We start from the raw sequence: 16,298 nt of genomic DNA on the forward strand, positions 1-16,298 counted from the left end.
AAGGGATCTGTGAACACACACACACACACACACACACACACACACAGTTAAGAATCCTCACCTTATCAGAATATAAGCTCAGGGGCAATGCTTAGTATACAGTGTCTGCCATAAAATAAGCATGTAATAAGTGTTTTCATTCATTCATTCACAACTTGGTGAAAAGAATGCTAGTGGATTTGAGTTCAGAAAACCTTACATTCAAATTCTGATTCTTGCAGAAGTTAGCTTTTTAATCTTAATAGAGTCAAATCCTAGTTTGCCTCAGTTCTTTCCAAATCAAAGTGAGAATTTCCCTTCTCAACATAAGACTACAAAATTATAAATAAGAAGAACTTAAAACAGAAAAAAAAAAGATCAGATCAAATAACTAAAAAAAAAATAATAATAAATTGACATATAAACTGTGCTTAAAGATTTGTAGAATGCTCTATGTTTCACAACTGAACCTCCTGACAATCCTATGAGGCAATTAACTACTGTTATTATTAATCTCCAGTTTGCACATGAAGAAACTGAAGCAAGTATCAGAGCTGGGATGTGACACTAGTCCATCCACAGCCAGCTCAAATAATACAGATTGTTTCCATTTTCAGTGTGAGCATCTAAGCCTCAGAAATTGCAAATGTTACAAATTAGGGTTTTGACTTGTTTATTTTTCTCTTTGTCTAGACTTAAGAAAGTGATGGACAAAATGTTAATATATTGACACATTTTAGCCGGTAGAGGAGATCTGATAGTTAAACATTTACAAGCATACCTTGCTGCTATACTGAAACATTGTTTCTATAATATATCAAAGTTAGGAAACATTTTTCTTTTCCAAATCAACTAACTGTTGAAGTGTTAAGATACTAACCATCAGTAGATTTCTCTTTTCTAGTTTTGCTATCAAGAAGATAGAAGTGGACTGGAAAGGGAAGGAGGGGTAAAGATTGAGCTTGGTATGAGATTATGTGCTGTTTCAAGATAGAACAGAAAGGAAAAAGGGCAGGGAGAGAGAGCAGGGGAAGAAGAGAAAGAAGGAAGATTTTTAGGTTCACCTAACATTTTGGGATTCTGAATGAGGAAGTTCATTTAGCCTTAAAAGAAGAAGGTATAGCAATACCACACACTAGTCAGAAATATGATTCTCTTCTACATCTGACACTGAACTTGTAAGAGTCACATTTTCTCTAAGGCTTGGTCTCCTTATCTCTAAAATGAGGGACTGACCCTTCTAACTGTAGTTAATAGGCAGCATTAAATAGTTTGCAAAGTTCTTTACCTGTAATCAAGCTAGGTCCATACAATAGCTTTGGCAAAAATTGCTATTCCTATCTCCATTTCAGGGATAGGAAAACTGGGATTTGTAGATTAAACGACTTGTCCATACTATTTAGTATGATCCAAACATTTAGTAAATATGAGGCAAGATTTAACTCAAGACTTCCTGACAGTCTCTATTCACTAACTCCCCCTTGTAAAAGTAAGTTGTACATTTGGAATTCTTAATTTGATGTTTTTGTAAGAAAGAATTGCAGCATGCATTTATATTTTTAGAATGGGGGGGAAGGGAGGGAGAACTAAGTGGTTAGAGCACCAGCCCTGAAGTCAGGAGGATATGAGTTCAAATCCACCTCAGACACTTAATACTTTCTAGCTGTGTAACTCTGGGCAAGTCACTTAACCCCCATTGCCTCAGCAAAAAGAAAGAAAAAGAAATTAGAATTTGGGGCAGGAGAAATGTATACTGATTTACAAGGTAGATTATGTCCTACATGATTCTACTCTTACTTTTTCTGGGGTGGAGGGGTGGAGGAGAGAAACAGAGAAGAAATCAGCAGGTGTCAGGCACCAGAGAAAATTCACTCTCCATGCTTCTCCCAGGAATATGAATCTGTGACAAGAGACACTCAGATCCTTACATGATGACCTACACACAGTTAATAGTCCATCTCTGTCACATCATCAAAGCTAGTTTCAATTCATGAGGAAAAGGCCAGGCTTGTGGACAGCCATGTTAAACAGCCAATAATGGTTGGTACCTACTACTCACAACACAAATACTAGGGGAGATAAAAATATCAATCACACAAGGCCCTGGTCTTCAAATTTGAAGAATATAAAATATCAAGATCAGGGCTTGTGACCCACTTCATTTGTTTCTTCTCTTTTACTAATTATGGAAACCCAGATCTACAAAAAGAAGGGTCCTTAAAGACCATTTAGTCGTAGGGGTCCTCAAACTTTTTAAATAGGGGCCAGTTCGCTGTCCCTCAGACTGTTGCAGGGCCAGACTATGGTAAAAACAACAACAACAACAACAACAACAACAAAAAACTTTGTTTTATGGGCCTTTAAATAAAGAAACTTCATAGCCCTGGGTGAGGTGGATACTCGTCCTCAGCTGCCGCATCTGGCCCACAGGCCATAGTTTGAGGACCTCTGATCTAGTACAACCCCTTCATTTAACAAATGGGGAAGCTGAGACCAAAGTAGACTAAGTAACATGAGTAATGTCCCATGGGCAGCTTGAGAATCAGAGGAAGGATCTGCCTCTGAATCTTTGGATTTCAGAGTGAAGGCTCTTTCCAAAGCACCCAGACTTCAAGGCCCCAGGCTTCAACCCTGGCTCTGCCTTTTCCCAGTGGTGTGGGCTTCTGGTCTTTTAAAACGTACAAACCACTACATAATACATCACAACTGAACTTCACAAAAACCCAAAGGTACTGCAGATATTATCATGCCTACCTTACAGATAAGAAAATGGAAATTCAAATGATTTATTTCCTAATGTTCATAGGTAGCTAGTAAGAATCAAAAACAAGATTAGAGATCTCCACATCTAACAGTCTTTCAGCTGGGTCATATTTCCTGGGGGTACAGCTATGTTTTCTTTCTCCCATTCAAGTTACTCTATGTCATTTCAGAGGGCACATGATGACATAGCTGGATCAGGGAAGGGATCTGAAAGATCATGTTTTAACTCTCCCATTTTCCAGCTATGGAAAATGAGTCAAAGAGAGCTCAGTATCTTGGCTTTATCAAGGTCAGAGCCTTGATGTAGCCAGGGTATCAGTCTTTCTCCTTTATCACTTGGAGGAGGGAGAAGTTGTTATAGAATGATGGAAATATCTTTCTTTTCCACTTTATTTTACCCTGCCACCTTATTTTACAGATGAAGAAAGAAGAGAACTATATCACACGAACAAGCAATAAAGAAACAGGGTGAAAAATTCACATTTGGAGTCAGAGGGACAGCATGCAAAATAGGCCTGACTACTACCTCCTAGCCTTGTGATTTTGGGGACATCATTTAACTACCCTGAGATTCATTTTCCACATCTGAAAATAAGAAGATGCTGGATGGATGACCTCCAAGATACCTTCCAGCTTTAAATGTATGATCCTACGATTGCTAGGCTGTTCACAAGGGATTATTGCTTCATCAGTGAACAAAGGCCAAACAGCCTTCTTAGGGATGCTCAAAGGTAGGGTTCCACTATTGCTCTAGCTCTTTTCCTTTTATTTGCAGGTCAAAAAGACAAGACACTAAATTACAGGCTCTCTATTCCACTGTTTATCTGAGGGTTGGAAACTAAGATGGACTGGCAGTAGGACAGTCCCTAGATTTAACTTTCTGAGCATTTATTAAACATAGATCTTTGTTTCTGAGGTAGTTTGGGGGAATCGATTGGGCCATCTCTGTTCATCTTCACTGTCTGCCCTGAAACACATCTTGATAATCAACTTCTATGTTGTTCAGATTGGGATCAATAAGCACATATTAAGATGGACAGTGGGCTAAGCACTGTGCTGAGAGCTGGAAATGCAAAGAATGACAGTAACTGTCCCTACCCTCAAGGGTATATGTATATGTAACAGGTCCCAAATTTAGACTTACAGCATTTACTCTCAGTCAACAAGCATTTATTAAATGCTTAGTATGTGACAGACAGGAACCTCCGATAGGTTTTGAACTTACAAGTTAAATATAATAGAATGTAAGTTTCTTGGAAAAAGGTGGTTTTTTTTTTCCCTTTCTTCTTTCCCCCTGGTTCTCCTTTAAATCCTATCACTCACACCAACAATTATATCACATATATTAATTAGAAACTGAATAGTTGGCGTATTTAATTGAATGAGAGAAAACAAACAACCAAAGACAGAAGCAATGATCTCTTCTCCCCCTACCTCCAACCCTTCATTCCTCCAGTCCAGGAAAACCCTACCAGATACTAGTGGAGAGACTTAGTTAGATCTGTCCCATTCTTAAATTTCTTAAAGGCACCCTAGGGTTTCATCCCAGAGGGGAGGGCTTAGGGTGTTTACAATTTGAGCTTTTAAACCTTAATTCCCTCCCCTGTCCTCTTGGGATCCAGGTAGAACCCACGGCGAGGCTGTCAGGGGGTTCTGGAAGAGCCTAGCCTCAACTTCCCACCTTCTCACCACAGCATCCACTCTCAGGGCACCACCAACAGCGGCTGATCTTTTGCCCTCTGGCTGGGGGCGGGATGATTCGCCGCACCCCCCTCAGCGCCCGAGTCCCGTCTCCGCCCACCCAAACACAATCACAACAACTCTACGCGTCCGGCTGCGGCTGCAGGCGTTCGCCGCTCGGCTTAGGGAAGGGGACCTCGGGGTCCGGGGGCTTTGCCCCTGCCCTCGGCAAGATGGCACTACAATGCCTGCCCCAAACTCGGAAGACCCCCGATCCTGCCCACAGCTGGACATCTGGGTAACTCTCCACACCGAGAAGGAGGGATTGAGTACCTGCGGGGCAGGGGTAAGTAGAAGAAAACCCCTAGGGGAGAAAAGGGGAGGGGAAAAGAGGAGGGGGCAAGAAAGTTACTCTAAGTTAGCAGAACTATTTCTCGGGGGAGGGTCTGAGACCTTCTCTAGCCCTTGGTCGGGAACAACTGGAAAATGCTACCCCAAAAACTTTCTGCGTCACTAAGTGCGTTGCAAAAATACAAACTGTCCTGGGATGCCGAGGTTATCCCTTCTTGTCCTACCGAAAGCTCTTCTGCCCGTTCTGAGTGGACAGCATCCCCCCCGCCCCCCCACGAGGTGATACACCAAAGGCTGCAGGTCGGGGGCGGGGGGACAAAGTACCCCAGCAAATGCGCAGCTGCCGCTAGCCCGGGGAGCCGGCAGTCCCTTCCTCCTCCCCAAATGAAACTTGAGACGCCAGCTCCCCCTCCTGGCTCTACCTCCCTCTGTCCCCCACCCCCATCCCAAGCCTTCTCTATCGGGTGTCCAGTCCCCTGAAGGAACTCGTGAAGCCCCGCCCCCAGCCCTCCCCCACTGGTCTACTTGGCCACTTTTCTCCGAGCCCCGGCCACAGGGTGCAGGGTGTCCCCCCTGGCAGACTGTGGGGGCCGTCCCACAGCCTCCACCTTAATTAAACGCGTCCGGGACGGGCTCCTCCTCTTGGCCCCCGGCAAGCCTCTTCCCGCCCCGCCCCCTCTCTTACTCTTTGGGTCCCTCCCCTCTCTGAACCCATCAATCCTCTCTTGGGTTGCTTGAGTGACGGTCGGTCACGTCGCCAGTCCAACTAATCCCAAAAGAACTAGGTTCCTTCCTGAGAGGAAAGACGGCACAAATCCTCTGACTCTCTCTCCCTTTCCCCTTCGCCTCCTGACCCCTCCAGCCGGGTCCCAGCGACTGGGAAGGGAGCCCTCTGCCTCCTTCACAGCCCGGAGACGCAGCCTGACCACTAAGCAAGCCGCGGATCCGCCCCTTCCCTCAATTTCTCCCTCAGTAATAACCACCCAAACAACTCCACATGGATTTCCTTTTACTGGACGCTCCCAAGCAGAATTACAGTGCTGGGCACAAGTAAATCCAGCTGCATCCGATAAATTCTGTTTTTAAACAACACTGAAGCAGATCTAGGGTCGCTAACCCGTATGCTCCTTGAGGGTAGTTTTTTTTTTCCTTGTCATATATATTATTATTCTTCATCTCTCTGTTCTCCAGAATCCTAAAATTATCTCCAATTTGTCCTGTCTTTATCTTGTTCGTACATAGTTGTATGGGATTTCCCTTATTAGACTGGGAACCTCCTCTCTCCCCTCCCCCCCAAAAGCAGGGACTATCTTTAGTCTTTCTTTGTATCCCCAGCACTTAGCATTGTGCCTGGCACATAGTAGGCCCTTAGCAAGTGTTGGTTGACTTGCACATAATAGGTTCATACAGATATATATTTTGTTCAGTTGTGATAGAGTGCCGAGTGATGTGACAAGGGACGGATGCCCATCCAGGAAGTTTTAAAAAGCATCACTCCCCACTGCCGGCACCCAGACCCGTGGGGTTACAAAGCTCAGAGGGCAATTAAGACGTCAGTAAACCGGGAGGGAGGCCTCGAGGAAAGGAAGGGAGCACTTACCATTCCTGAACAGAGGCTTATTACAGCTGTGTGCTCGGACTTGGTATTGACATGTCCTCTATAGAAACAGTGCTTGAGTTCAGCGTCCTCTTCGGCGTAAAACTTTGTTTGGTTCACCCCGGGTTCTCCGAGGAGGGTGACAGTGAAAAGTGGGGCGATAAATCCGGCATGGGCTGTGAGATTAAATAGAAACTGCTGCCCAAAGGCGGAGAGTCGGTAGTGCGCCTGGGAGGAGGAAGAGGAGGAGGAGGGGGAGGCAGAGGAGGAGGAGGAGGCTTCGGCGGGCCAGGGGTCACTGTCAGAATTAATGCTCCGTCGTTTTCTTTTGAAGTGCATGTTCGTGGGAAAAGCTTCTCCGAGGGCATTCACTCGGGTGGGAGACACGATCTCATATTCACTCAGACTCTCCAATAGTTTAACTGCAAAGCAACGCAGACAAATGCACAATTCACGTTTCCTCCAAACTTGATTAAAGGGAGGGCGGGAGCAAAGGAGAGAGAGAAGAGAGATGGGGCGGGGAGGGGGGGGGGTAGGCACCCCCCCACGCACACCCGGGTCTTATCTCTATAGAGTTCTCTCTGCCTGTCAAAATCGGCCCGGCCGCCCTCCGCCTTCCACCGGAGGAGCACGGAGCTGCTAGGTAGCTTTGGGGCGGGAGATCAGGTTAAAGCCCGGCCTGGCCGGAGGGGAGGGGGAGGGCGGATTGCGAGGGGGAATTAGAAAGCCGGCTCTAAAGTGTCATTCACTGGCCATTGGCTGCAAAATACAAAAGGCGAGTTAGAGATCCAGCGGGCTGGGAGGGGGAGGCTTCTTTCGAGGAAAGAGAACCCGAGTCCTGCTGCCCTACGGGAGTCCGATCCCCGGGGGCGCTGGGAGGACCCGGGGATCGGGGGTCCGGGAGGCCAGGGGCAAGCTCGGACACATGGGTGATGGGTACTCATTACCTTGTCGCGGGTGCAGTTTCGTTTTCGAGAGCGCTGCAGCCTGCAGGGTCATCTCCAATAGATCCCACACGAGTAACAGGAGTAATAATCCCACTGCCCAGGATACAAACTGCATGGTGCTCCCCCCACCCCTCCCCCGCGGCCCCCACCCCCGCTCTCCTCTTCTTGGCGGCGGCGGCGGCGATCCTCGGGCTCGGCTCGGTTAGGCTAGGCTCCGCCTGCGAGTGCGCGACCCGCTGCTCCGAGAAGGGGCCAGGAGAAGGGACCGGGAGAGAGCGAACGAGCGAGCCGGGAGAGCGAGCGGGCTGCTGGGCGGGAGAGTTCGGGGCTTCCGGAGGGCTCCTCCGCTTAGGAAGCGCTCCGCGCCGGGCCGAGGGTCCCGTCGGGGGTGCTACGAACGGCCCCGCCTGCGCGGAGAACTGGAGCAGCGGCACGAGCGGCGAGAAGCGGGCGCGCCTCCCCGGCAGCACCGGCATAATGGAGCAGCCGCAGCGGCCGGCTGAGGGAGTCCGGGGGCGGGGGCGCACGGCGCTCGCCGGGACTCTCGGGGCGCACGCCGCCGCCGGGGCGCTTGGAGCCCAGCGAGCCGCGCTGCTGCCGCCGCCGCCGCCGCCGCTGCTGCTGCTGCTGTTGCTGCTGCTGCTCCTGCTGCTGCCGCACGGAGCGGGGGGCGTTGGGGGTGGCCGGCTTGGCCCGCGGGAACACGGCCGCTCAAATAGCCCCGGTGCACGCCTCTTGGAGGAGGGCAGCGGAGCTAAGGGGAGGGGAATGCGAGCGCCGAGGGGCCCGCCTCCTTTTGAGACCTTGGCCCTCGGCTGCTGGTCAGGACCCTAAGCAGCTGAGCCGAGCCGCCGCGCTAGTGCTCCTAACTAACCCCCGAGGAGACTCCCTTAGGTGGAGGAGGCTCCCGTACTTAGCTAGCGAGAGGAGGGATCAGGGGCTTGGTTTCCCCTTCGGCTCTCCTTTTTAAGAGAGAGGAGACTCACAGGAGGTGGAGAAGCGATTGGCTAGTCGCGGCTGGGACCAGCTGCTCCCAAAGTTTCTTCCCTCAGCTTTCAACTGAAAAATGAAAAGGGATGGAAGCGGTGTACTCTCCGTCCCAGCCACCGCTTTCAAAAAGTCCTTTTTTAGTGGAAGCCATCGTGGGAAGGGACGTTTTCCTTTCAATTCCTTCCCAACTTCGGCTCGGTGAGCAGTGAAAAAGTTGACTGCTTGGACCAAGTTTTAACTCAGTATTGGAGAAGAGCAGACGATTTCCAGGGGCAGACGGAGGCTTTAGAAGAAGGGGCTGTTTTGACGCCTTTTCTGCGGTTAATTACATTGCAGCAGGGGGGAGACGCACCCCGGGCGCTTAGAGATGAGGGGGTTGGGGAAGGCTAGACCTGGAGTAGCTGCATCGTCCCCCCCCCCACTCCCTCCCCGCCCCATTTCTCAATCCCGTCCTCCGCTGTGATTGTTACCAAAGGCAGATGCTTAAAAGGGATCATAGCTGTAAATTACACTTTCAGTTTTTAATTTGTAAAGTTTACAGAAAGGGAAAGGGAGGGGGGAGAAAGAAGGGGGAAAGCAAGGGAAAAAAAGGAGCTAAATCAACTGCTACATTGTAGCGAGTTTCTGCTACAGTTACAAATAAGTCGTGGCGTGAGGAATGTTTTGTTGGGATTTTTTAGCCAGTGAAACTTGACATAGAATGGACTATTTATGCCTCAGTAAGAACTCCCGGTCAGAGAGCGGAAAGCCTGGGACATTTACATTTCTTCAACTACCCGGGTTTGACCGAAAAGCTAATGGCCATTTTGTAAACTGCCCTTTGGCTGAGTGAAGGGATTCAAAGTAGGCAGGGTTTTAGACGCAACTGGGCGCTTGGTTTCTACCGTAGTTTTGGACAGAGGGGAAATCGTGGAACCCCTGAGACTTCCAAACCACACAGTTTGTGTAGCCTCATATTTTAGGCTACCAGGCCCTCTTATCTAACTATTCCGGAAGTTTCTTAATGGAGAAGCTGTTTGCAATAAGAGAGATATGGATTGGGTCTGTGATTTTCCTTCTATTTCTATTTTATCTGCCATTGTCCAGAGTACAGAAAGATTAAGTTACTCAGCCAGTGTCACACAGCCCGTCTGCAGCAGAGGCAGGACTGGAATTCAGGTCTTCAAGTTTCCAGACTGGGTCTCCAGTTAATACTCCATGCTACCTTTCTCTCTCTGCTCCCTCCCTCCCCCGCCCATAACATAATGGAACAAAAAAAAAAAAAAAAAAAAAGTTCTATTATATATACAATGGGACAGATAGAAACATCATCTGGAATTTCATTGCAGTTCATACAATGAACAATATTCATATTCAAGAAAAATAGGCATTTCCAAAGTGTTTTGATACCAAGAGTATTTTTGATCGCAATAATTGATAATAATATTTGTTAGTAATAATTATTAGGCATTTAATGTAGATGGAAGAGACCTCAGCTGCCATCTAGTCCAAGCCACACATTTTAGAGATGAGGAAACTGAGGCTCACAGGGGTGTAGTAAGTGATTTGTTCATTCACACAGGTAATGATGGAGATGGATTTTAAACAGTCCCAGCTCTCAAGTAGCTTACTAATAGGAGAGAGAACCTACAAGCACAGATACACAACTGCATACAAATAAGATATGGACAAGATTAGTTTTGGGGAGTCACAGAGCAAAGGCCCTAACATCAAGTGGAACTTGGAAGACTCTCTTCCTATTAAGTATGTGGATCATTTATATAAAGGTATATGTAATGAGAGTCATCCTAAGTATCAGGAAGTCCTGCTTCTACTCATCCGACTTTGTGACCCTGGACCAGTAACAATCTCTCATTTTCCCAGACATCTCTCTAAGAAGGTAAATTGCTGAGCAGTTGTGGGTTGGTAGAAAAATTATGTTGCCCACATCAAGGAACTCCCACAAATCTAATCTAACATCTGTTTGTAGGTTTGTGTGTATGTGTGTATATATACATATATGTATGCACAGTGCATATACACACATGTATACTGCATGCATGTGTATGTGTTCATACATGCACATATACATTGTATATGCATACGCGTTAGGTTGCATAATCTAATAAATTGTATATATTAAAAGTATCCTGAGCCATGTTCCTCACACCAATGAAATCACAAGTCCACTCTGTGGACTTGGTATCTTTGTATATGTATGTGTATGTGTATGTGTATACACACATTATTTATATACACACACACACATACACATATAGATGGACACATAGACATCCAGTATACACATATGTGTATTGTGTATTTATATACATGCTTGCACATGCATAAAAATGCATGTATAACCTAATAAATTATATCCTGAGTCACGTTTCTCACACCAATGAAATCACAAGTTCACTCTAATATCTTTGTGTATGTATGTGTATATATACATACATGTACATCAGTATACATATATGTGTATTGTATGTTTTATACATATTTTGCATGAATATACATGCATGGATAATCTAATCAATTGTATATATTAAAATTTCCTGAGGTTGTTTGAAGGGAATGAAAGGAATATATTAGGACAATGACATTATTATCATATTATTATCACAGGACCACCATTGAAATGTTCCTTCTATTTTTTTTAAAGCTCTTCCCTCACTTGTCTAAAGATCTATGGTTTATAAGTGATTAACACTTATAAAATTGTGATTTTGGAATGAAAGATCCTTTTTGGTATAATTATGATATCAAAGAGGTCATAAATTAGAAATGGAAGAGAACATTGGAACTTATTAAATCCTGGGGCAGCTAGGTGGCGCAGTGGAGTTAGAAGGCCCTGAGTTCAAACATGACCTCAGATACCTAACACTTCCTAGCTATGTGATCCTAGGCAAGTCACTTAACTCCAGTTGCCTTAGCACAAAAACAAAAACAAACCAAAAAAAAAAAAAAAAACTTATTAAGTCCAACCTCATTTTTTAGAAGAAGAAACAGATTGAGAAAAGTTTATCAATTTACTCAAGCTCAGGGCAAATTTCAAGGAATAAGGCTGGCATTTCAACTCATATCTTCTAATATTAGAACCCAGCACTTTTCTCCAGAGCCCAAAGGATGCCCCCCTTCTCAACTACCTTTCCAAGACGTGACTGTAAGGAGGATACTTGTCATCTGGAGCTGATCAATTCTTCCAAAGTTCTTTCTTTGGGAGAACACTCAACTAATCTCTCAGCAAATGATAAAGATCTTTCAATGACCTGATCCCCAACCTAAAAACTTCTACTTAGGGCCAGGGTTTTCAACATTAGTAAATAGAAATCTACACAAGACCCTTCTGCTGTTGGTTGACCTATAGGATGAACAGAGGGCAAATGTCTCATCATCTTTTGAAGACTAGTTCTTTAGACTAAGTGAAATAGAGTATCAAACCAATTAACTTTATCATTCTTACCCCCACCCTCCCCAATTAGCTTCAAGGAAACAGATAACTGAGGCTAAAGTTTTTGGGTTTCTGGGTTATTGGGTTTGGGGTTTTTCTCTTTTTGCTTGAATTACCTTGATAATTGCCTTAATGGCCCATTTAGCATGGAATCCTCCTCCCCCCTCAATCTGTCTTTTCTTTCCTTCCTTCCTTTCTTCCTTCCTTCCTTCCTTCCTTCCTTCCTTCCTTCCTTCCTTCCTCCCTCCCTCTCTTCCTTCTCTTTTTTCCTTGTTTCTTTATTCTTTTCTTTTCTTTTTCTTTAAGATGGGGAAGTTATACTATTCTGTTTGGTACTACAGAGAAACTCATCCTTAAGCTCTTTTCTATGGATGCTAAGCAATCCCTTTCTCAAAGTGCCCAAGACTGTTTGGTTGACATACTCTAAGCATAAGTAGGTAGATAGATCAATTTTCAAGTCATTTGTCCCCTTCTAAATGTTTGCTGCAAAGGAGCTGAGCTATTTAAGGTCACCCAAAGTTGTTGATGGATGGCTAGCTCCAGCAAACTATCCACAGGGCTGCTTCTAAGCCTTTTTTTTTTTTTTTTTTTTTTTTTTTTTTTTTTTTTTTTTGGAAGCAAGGTTCTTTCTTTGAAGGCAGCAAGGAAAGAGGCGAAGATTAAACAGAAGGGGAGATAATATAGTTAATATTAAGAAGACTCATCAAAACCATTGTTTGCCAAAGTCAGATTTCCAGAGAGCGACTACATGCAGAAAAAAAAGTGAGATTGAGAGTTTCTTCATGGGGGTGGAGATTGGGGAGAAAGGTTAACCCTAGAGAAGAAAGGAGACATTGATAGAAACTGGGAGAAGCAAGAAGGGAAAATTAATGCTAATGATTTCCTTCAATGTCAAGCAGTTGAAGATTTTTGAAAATGAATAATCTTATTCTGATTCGTGGCAGTCAGGGCTGGGTGGAAGAGCATTGGGTAAAGCATGACAGTTAGCAGAGTGGGACTTTATTTTCCCGATGACCTTGAGGATGTACTAATTTTTCTGTCCCTAGTTCCTTATGCCAGAAGGGAATAGACTGTTCTTATAATTTACATATGGTGAAATTATTTGAGGTTAAAAAGTATATAGATGATATGTTGGTAACTAAATGGCCTATATTTAACCTGGCATTTTGATAATGTCCACTTTCATTTCTATGATGGTTCCCTTATAAGAAAACAAAGATCAGAGATAGCACCAAATTGGAGGATTCTGGGACAGCATCTTCAAAGCTCTGCATAAAGGTGATATTTCATATAAAGTATGTTCAACTGGAGAGCTCTTTAGGGATAGGAGATAGAGATTGGATTTATGGTTTCACTCACGGAGGAAATGCTGATGAATGCTAGTATAATTTAGTAATTTCTCTGTAGCTTAGTCCTAGGCACTGCTTCAAATACTGAGAGGCATGGGATTTTGCCCAGGGTCCCACAGTCAGTATGTGTCAAAAGAGAGACTTGAATGTAGGTCATTCTAGTTTTGAACTTAGCTTTCTAACCATTTGTTCCACAACCTTTCTTGATTTCTTAAATGTGATATATTTGTTGCCATCTTTTGTTTTCTGCTTACCTAATGAATGTGATTAATGATACAGTAGTTGTTTCCTTTAAAAGAATCACATCAAGGATTCAGACCACCATCCAATCACTCATGGCTTCAAAGTTTGAATCATCCATTTTCCCCTCTCAGTCTCCATATCCAACCTGTTGCTAAGTCTTGTGTACTGCATCCATATATCTCCCCCCCCCCCCAATTCTAATCATACAGAGTCCAGCCTTGTTTATGATAACTTTCTCCCTTACTCTAGGCCCAGGGGTCCTCAAACTACAGCCGGCGGGCCAGAAGCAGCATCTGAGGACGTTTACCCCCCTCATCCAGGGCTACGAAGTTTCTTTATTTAAAGGCCCACAAAACAAAGTTTTTGTTTTTACTATAGTCCGGCCCTCCAGCAGTCTGAGGGACAGTGAACTGGCCCCCTATTTAAAACCTAGGCTCTACCACTTCAATTCATCCTCTTTGCAGCTTCAGTTAATTTTTTTAAAACGCAGTTTTGACTCTTCCCTCACTCTCTTGCTCAGGAAGCTTCTGCAGTTCCCTATTATCTCTAAGATAAAATACAAAATAATCTATTTGATATTTGAAGCTTTTCTCCAGCTAATTCCAATTTATTTCTCCTGAATGACTTCACATCACTACTTTATAAGCATTCTAAGATTGATTCTCAAACAGTTCTACTTGTTGTGCTCAGTGGTTGACATTCTATCTCATCTCTATAACTCTACACAAACTGTTCTCCAGACCTAGAAAGGAACAGCTTTAGGGTTAGCAGAAGGACCATCCTCTACAAAAAGTCTGTCTTGAGCTCACCAATTGTAGTGTTCTCCCTCACCCAAATAGTTTTTATTTTATTTACTTATATAATGGATTTATAGTTGTGAATATGTTGGACTTCTCTGAATAGAAAAGAGCTTCAAGGGTAGGGATTACTAATTTTTTGAACTTCCATATTCCCAGCACCAGCCTAGGTTTTTTTTTTTTTTTTGTATACTGTAAGTACTTAATAAAGTTTGAAGAATGAGTCAGTCTTTGAATATTAACTCTTCCCACCCCCACCTTCTCCTAATAGTACTTGCCTTTTGGGGCTAAAATCATAAGGAAACTTTGACTTTGAACATAATAATTTTATTAACCTCTCTGGATTTCTTGGGGTTAAACTGGATGATTTCTGATGTTTCTTCCAATTCTAAATCTATGGCTGGGGAATACTAGCTAAATGCCCTGCAAAAAGAACAGCACTCTGGGGTTCTTTGCAATTGGTCCCTTCAGAATCTTCAAGACTTGTTCCATATCCCTCTGTGAATATAATAATCGAATCTAGTTTTCTGCTGACTAGCAAAAGGATCTCAATCTGAGCATTGGAGCTCAGATTGTTTTCTGCTTACAGAAAAACATGTATCTGAAGATTGAGGTCACTAGGTCTGATCCAAAGCTATTTTTCAACCTAAGTTGAATTATGTATAAATAAAGAAGTATACACTACACACCTTTCAGATTGGCTAAGATGACAGGAAAAGATAATGACAAGTGTTGGAGAGGATGTGGGAAAATCGGGACACTGATACATTGTTGGTGGAATTGTGTTCTGGAAAACAATTTGGAACTATGCCTAAGGAGTTATCAAACTGTGCATATCCTTTGACCCAGCAATATTTCTACTGGGCTTATATCCCAAAGAGATTTTAAAGGAGGGAAAGGGACCCACACATGCAAAAATGTTCATGGCAGCCCTTTTTGTAGTGACAAGAAACTGGAAACTGAGTGGATATCCATCATTTGGAAAAAGATCGAATAAGTTATGGTATATGAATGTTATGGAATATTATTATTCTGTAAGAAATGATAAGCAGAATGATTTCAGAGAGGCCTGGGGAGACTTACATGAACTGATGCTAAGTGAAATGAGCAGAACCAGGAGATAAAAATACACAGCAACAAGACTATGCTGTAATGTTCTTTTTTGGTTTTCTGGAGATCTTAGGAGTCACCTTCGTTTCAGTTGAGCAATCACCACAACAATAGCCAGGTGTTAAAGTCCAAATTCTTTATTGTGTCCTTGCCTGGGGCTGGGCAGCTTTCTGGAGAGCCTTTCAGACCAGCCTTGGTCTCAGTGGGGGAAGTGCAGGAGGCCAGCCACCAAGGTGGTGTGAGAAGTGAATGAATCTGGCTCTCAGTCCACCAATCCCCCAGGAGAGCCACCAGGAGCCTGACTGAAGATGGAATGAATGTATCTCTGGGTCCCTTGTTTCAGAGTTCTGACCCTTAACACTTTATGATGATCAATTGTGATGGACATGACTCTCTTCAACAATGAGATGATTCAGACCATTCCCAATGTTCTTGTGATATAAAGAGCCATCTGCATCCAGAGGGAGGACTGTGGCAACTGAATATGGTTCACAACCTAGTATTCTCACTCTTTTTGTTGTTTTTGCTTGCATTTTATTTTCTTTCTCATTTTTTTCCTTTTTGATTTTATTTTTCTTGTGCAGCAAAATAATTGTGTAAAGATGTATACATATATTGGACTTAACATATATTTTTACCATGTTTAATATATATCCAACTACTTGCCATCTAAGGGAGGGAGGTGGAAGAAGTGGGGAAAACTGGAACACAAGGTTTCACGATGCAGAATTATCTATGCATATGTTTTGAAAAATAAAAAGCTTTAATAATAAATAAAGAGATATACAAATATTTGAGATAGAGTAGCATGCAATCTCTTATCAAGCCCATAAACCTTATCACTGCACACTGACACTTGCCCTTGAACTTTTTTTTCTTTTTCTTTTTTTCAGTTTTTCAGACTTGACTTCTGGAATTAAACCAAGTCTCAAGTAAAAACTCTATAAAGTGTTCCTTTTTTTCAGATATAGTCCTAAGAAATAAGAGCCTAGGGATTTACTATTAAATTCTTGGTATAAATTTACTTTCAGAAACATGTCAGGCTTGGAGGCAAGATCT

General features: G+C 43.8%; 1 protein-coding gene across 1 annotated transcript in view; it reads right to left on the reverse strand.

Moving 5' to 3' along the window:
- The window catches only part of ADAMTS9 (ADAM metallopeptidase with thrombospondin type 1 motif 9), a 181,957-nt gene extending 174,522 nt beyond the window's left edge, over positions 1–7,435 (reverse strand). The window contains exons 1-2 of the mRNA XM_051980189.1: positions 7,318–7,435; positions 6,374–6,792 (exon numbers count right to left, since the gene is read on the reverse strand). Coding sequence (XP_051836149.1) covers positions 6,374–6,792; positions 7,318–7,432 — 534 coding nt within the window. The 5' untranslated portion in view covers positions 7,433–7,435. The remainder of the gene's footprint in view (positions 1–6,373; positions 6,793–7,317) is intronic.
- Positions 7,436–16,298: the final 8,863 nt, after the last annotated feature.

The sequence above is a fragment of the Antechinus flavipes genome, chromosome 1 (assembly GCF_016432865.1).
Source record: "Antechinus flavipes isolate AdamAnt ecotype Samford, QLD, Australia chromosome 1, AdamAnt_v2, whole genome shotgun sequence".
In the NCBI taxonomy this organism is placed as follows: Eukaryota; Metazoa; Chordata; class Mammalia; order Dasyuromorphia; family Dasyuridae; genus Antechinus; species Antechinus flavipes.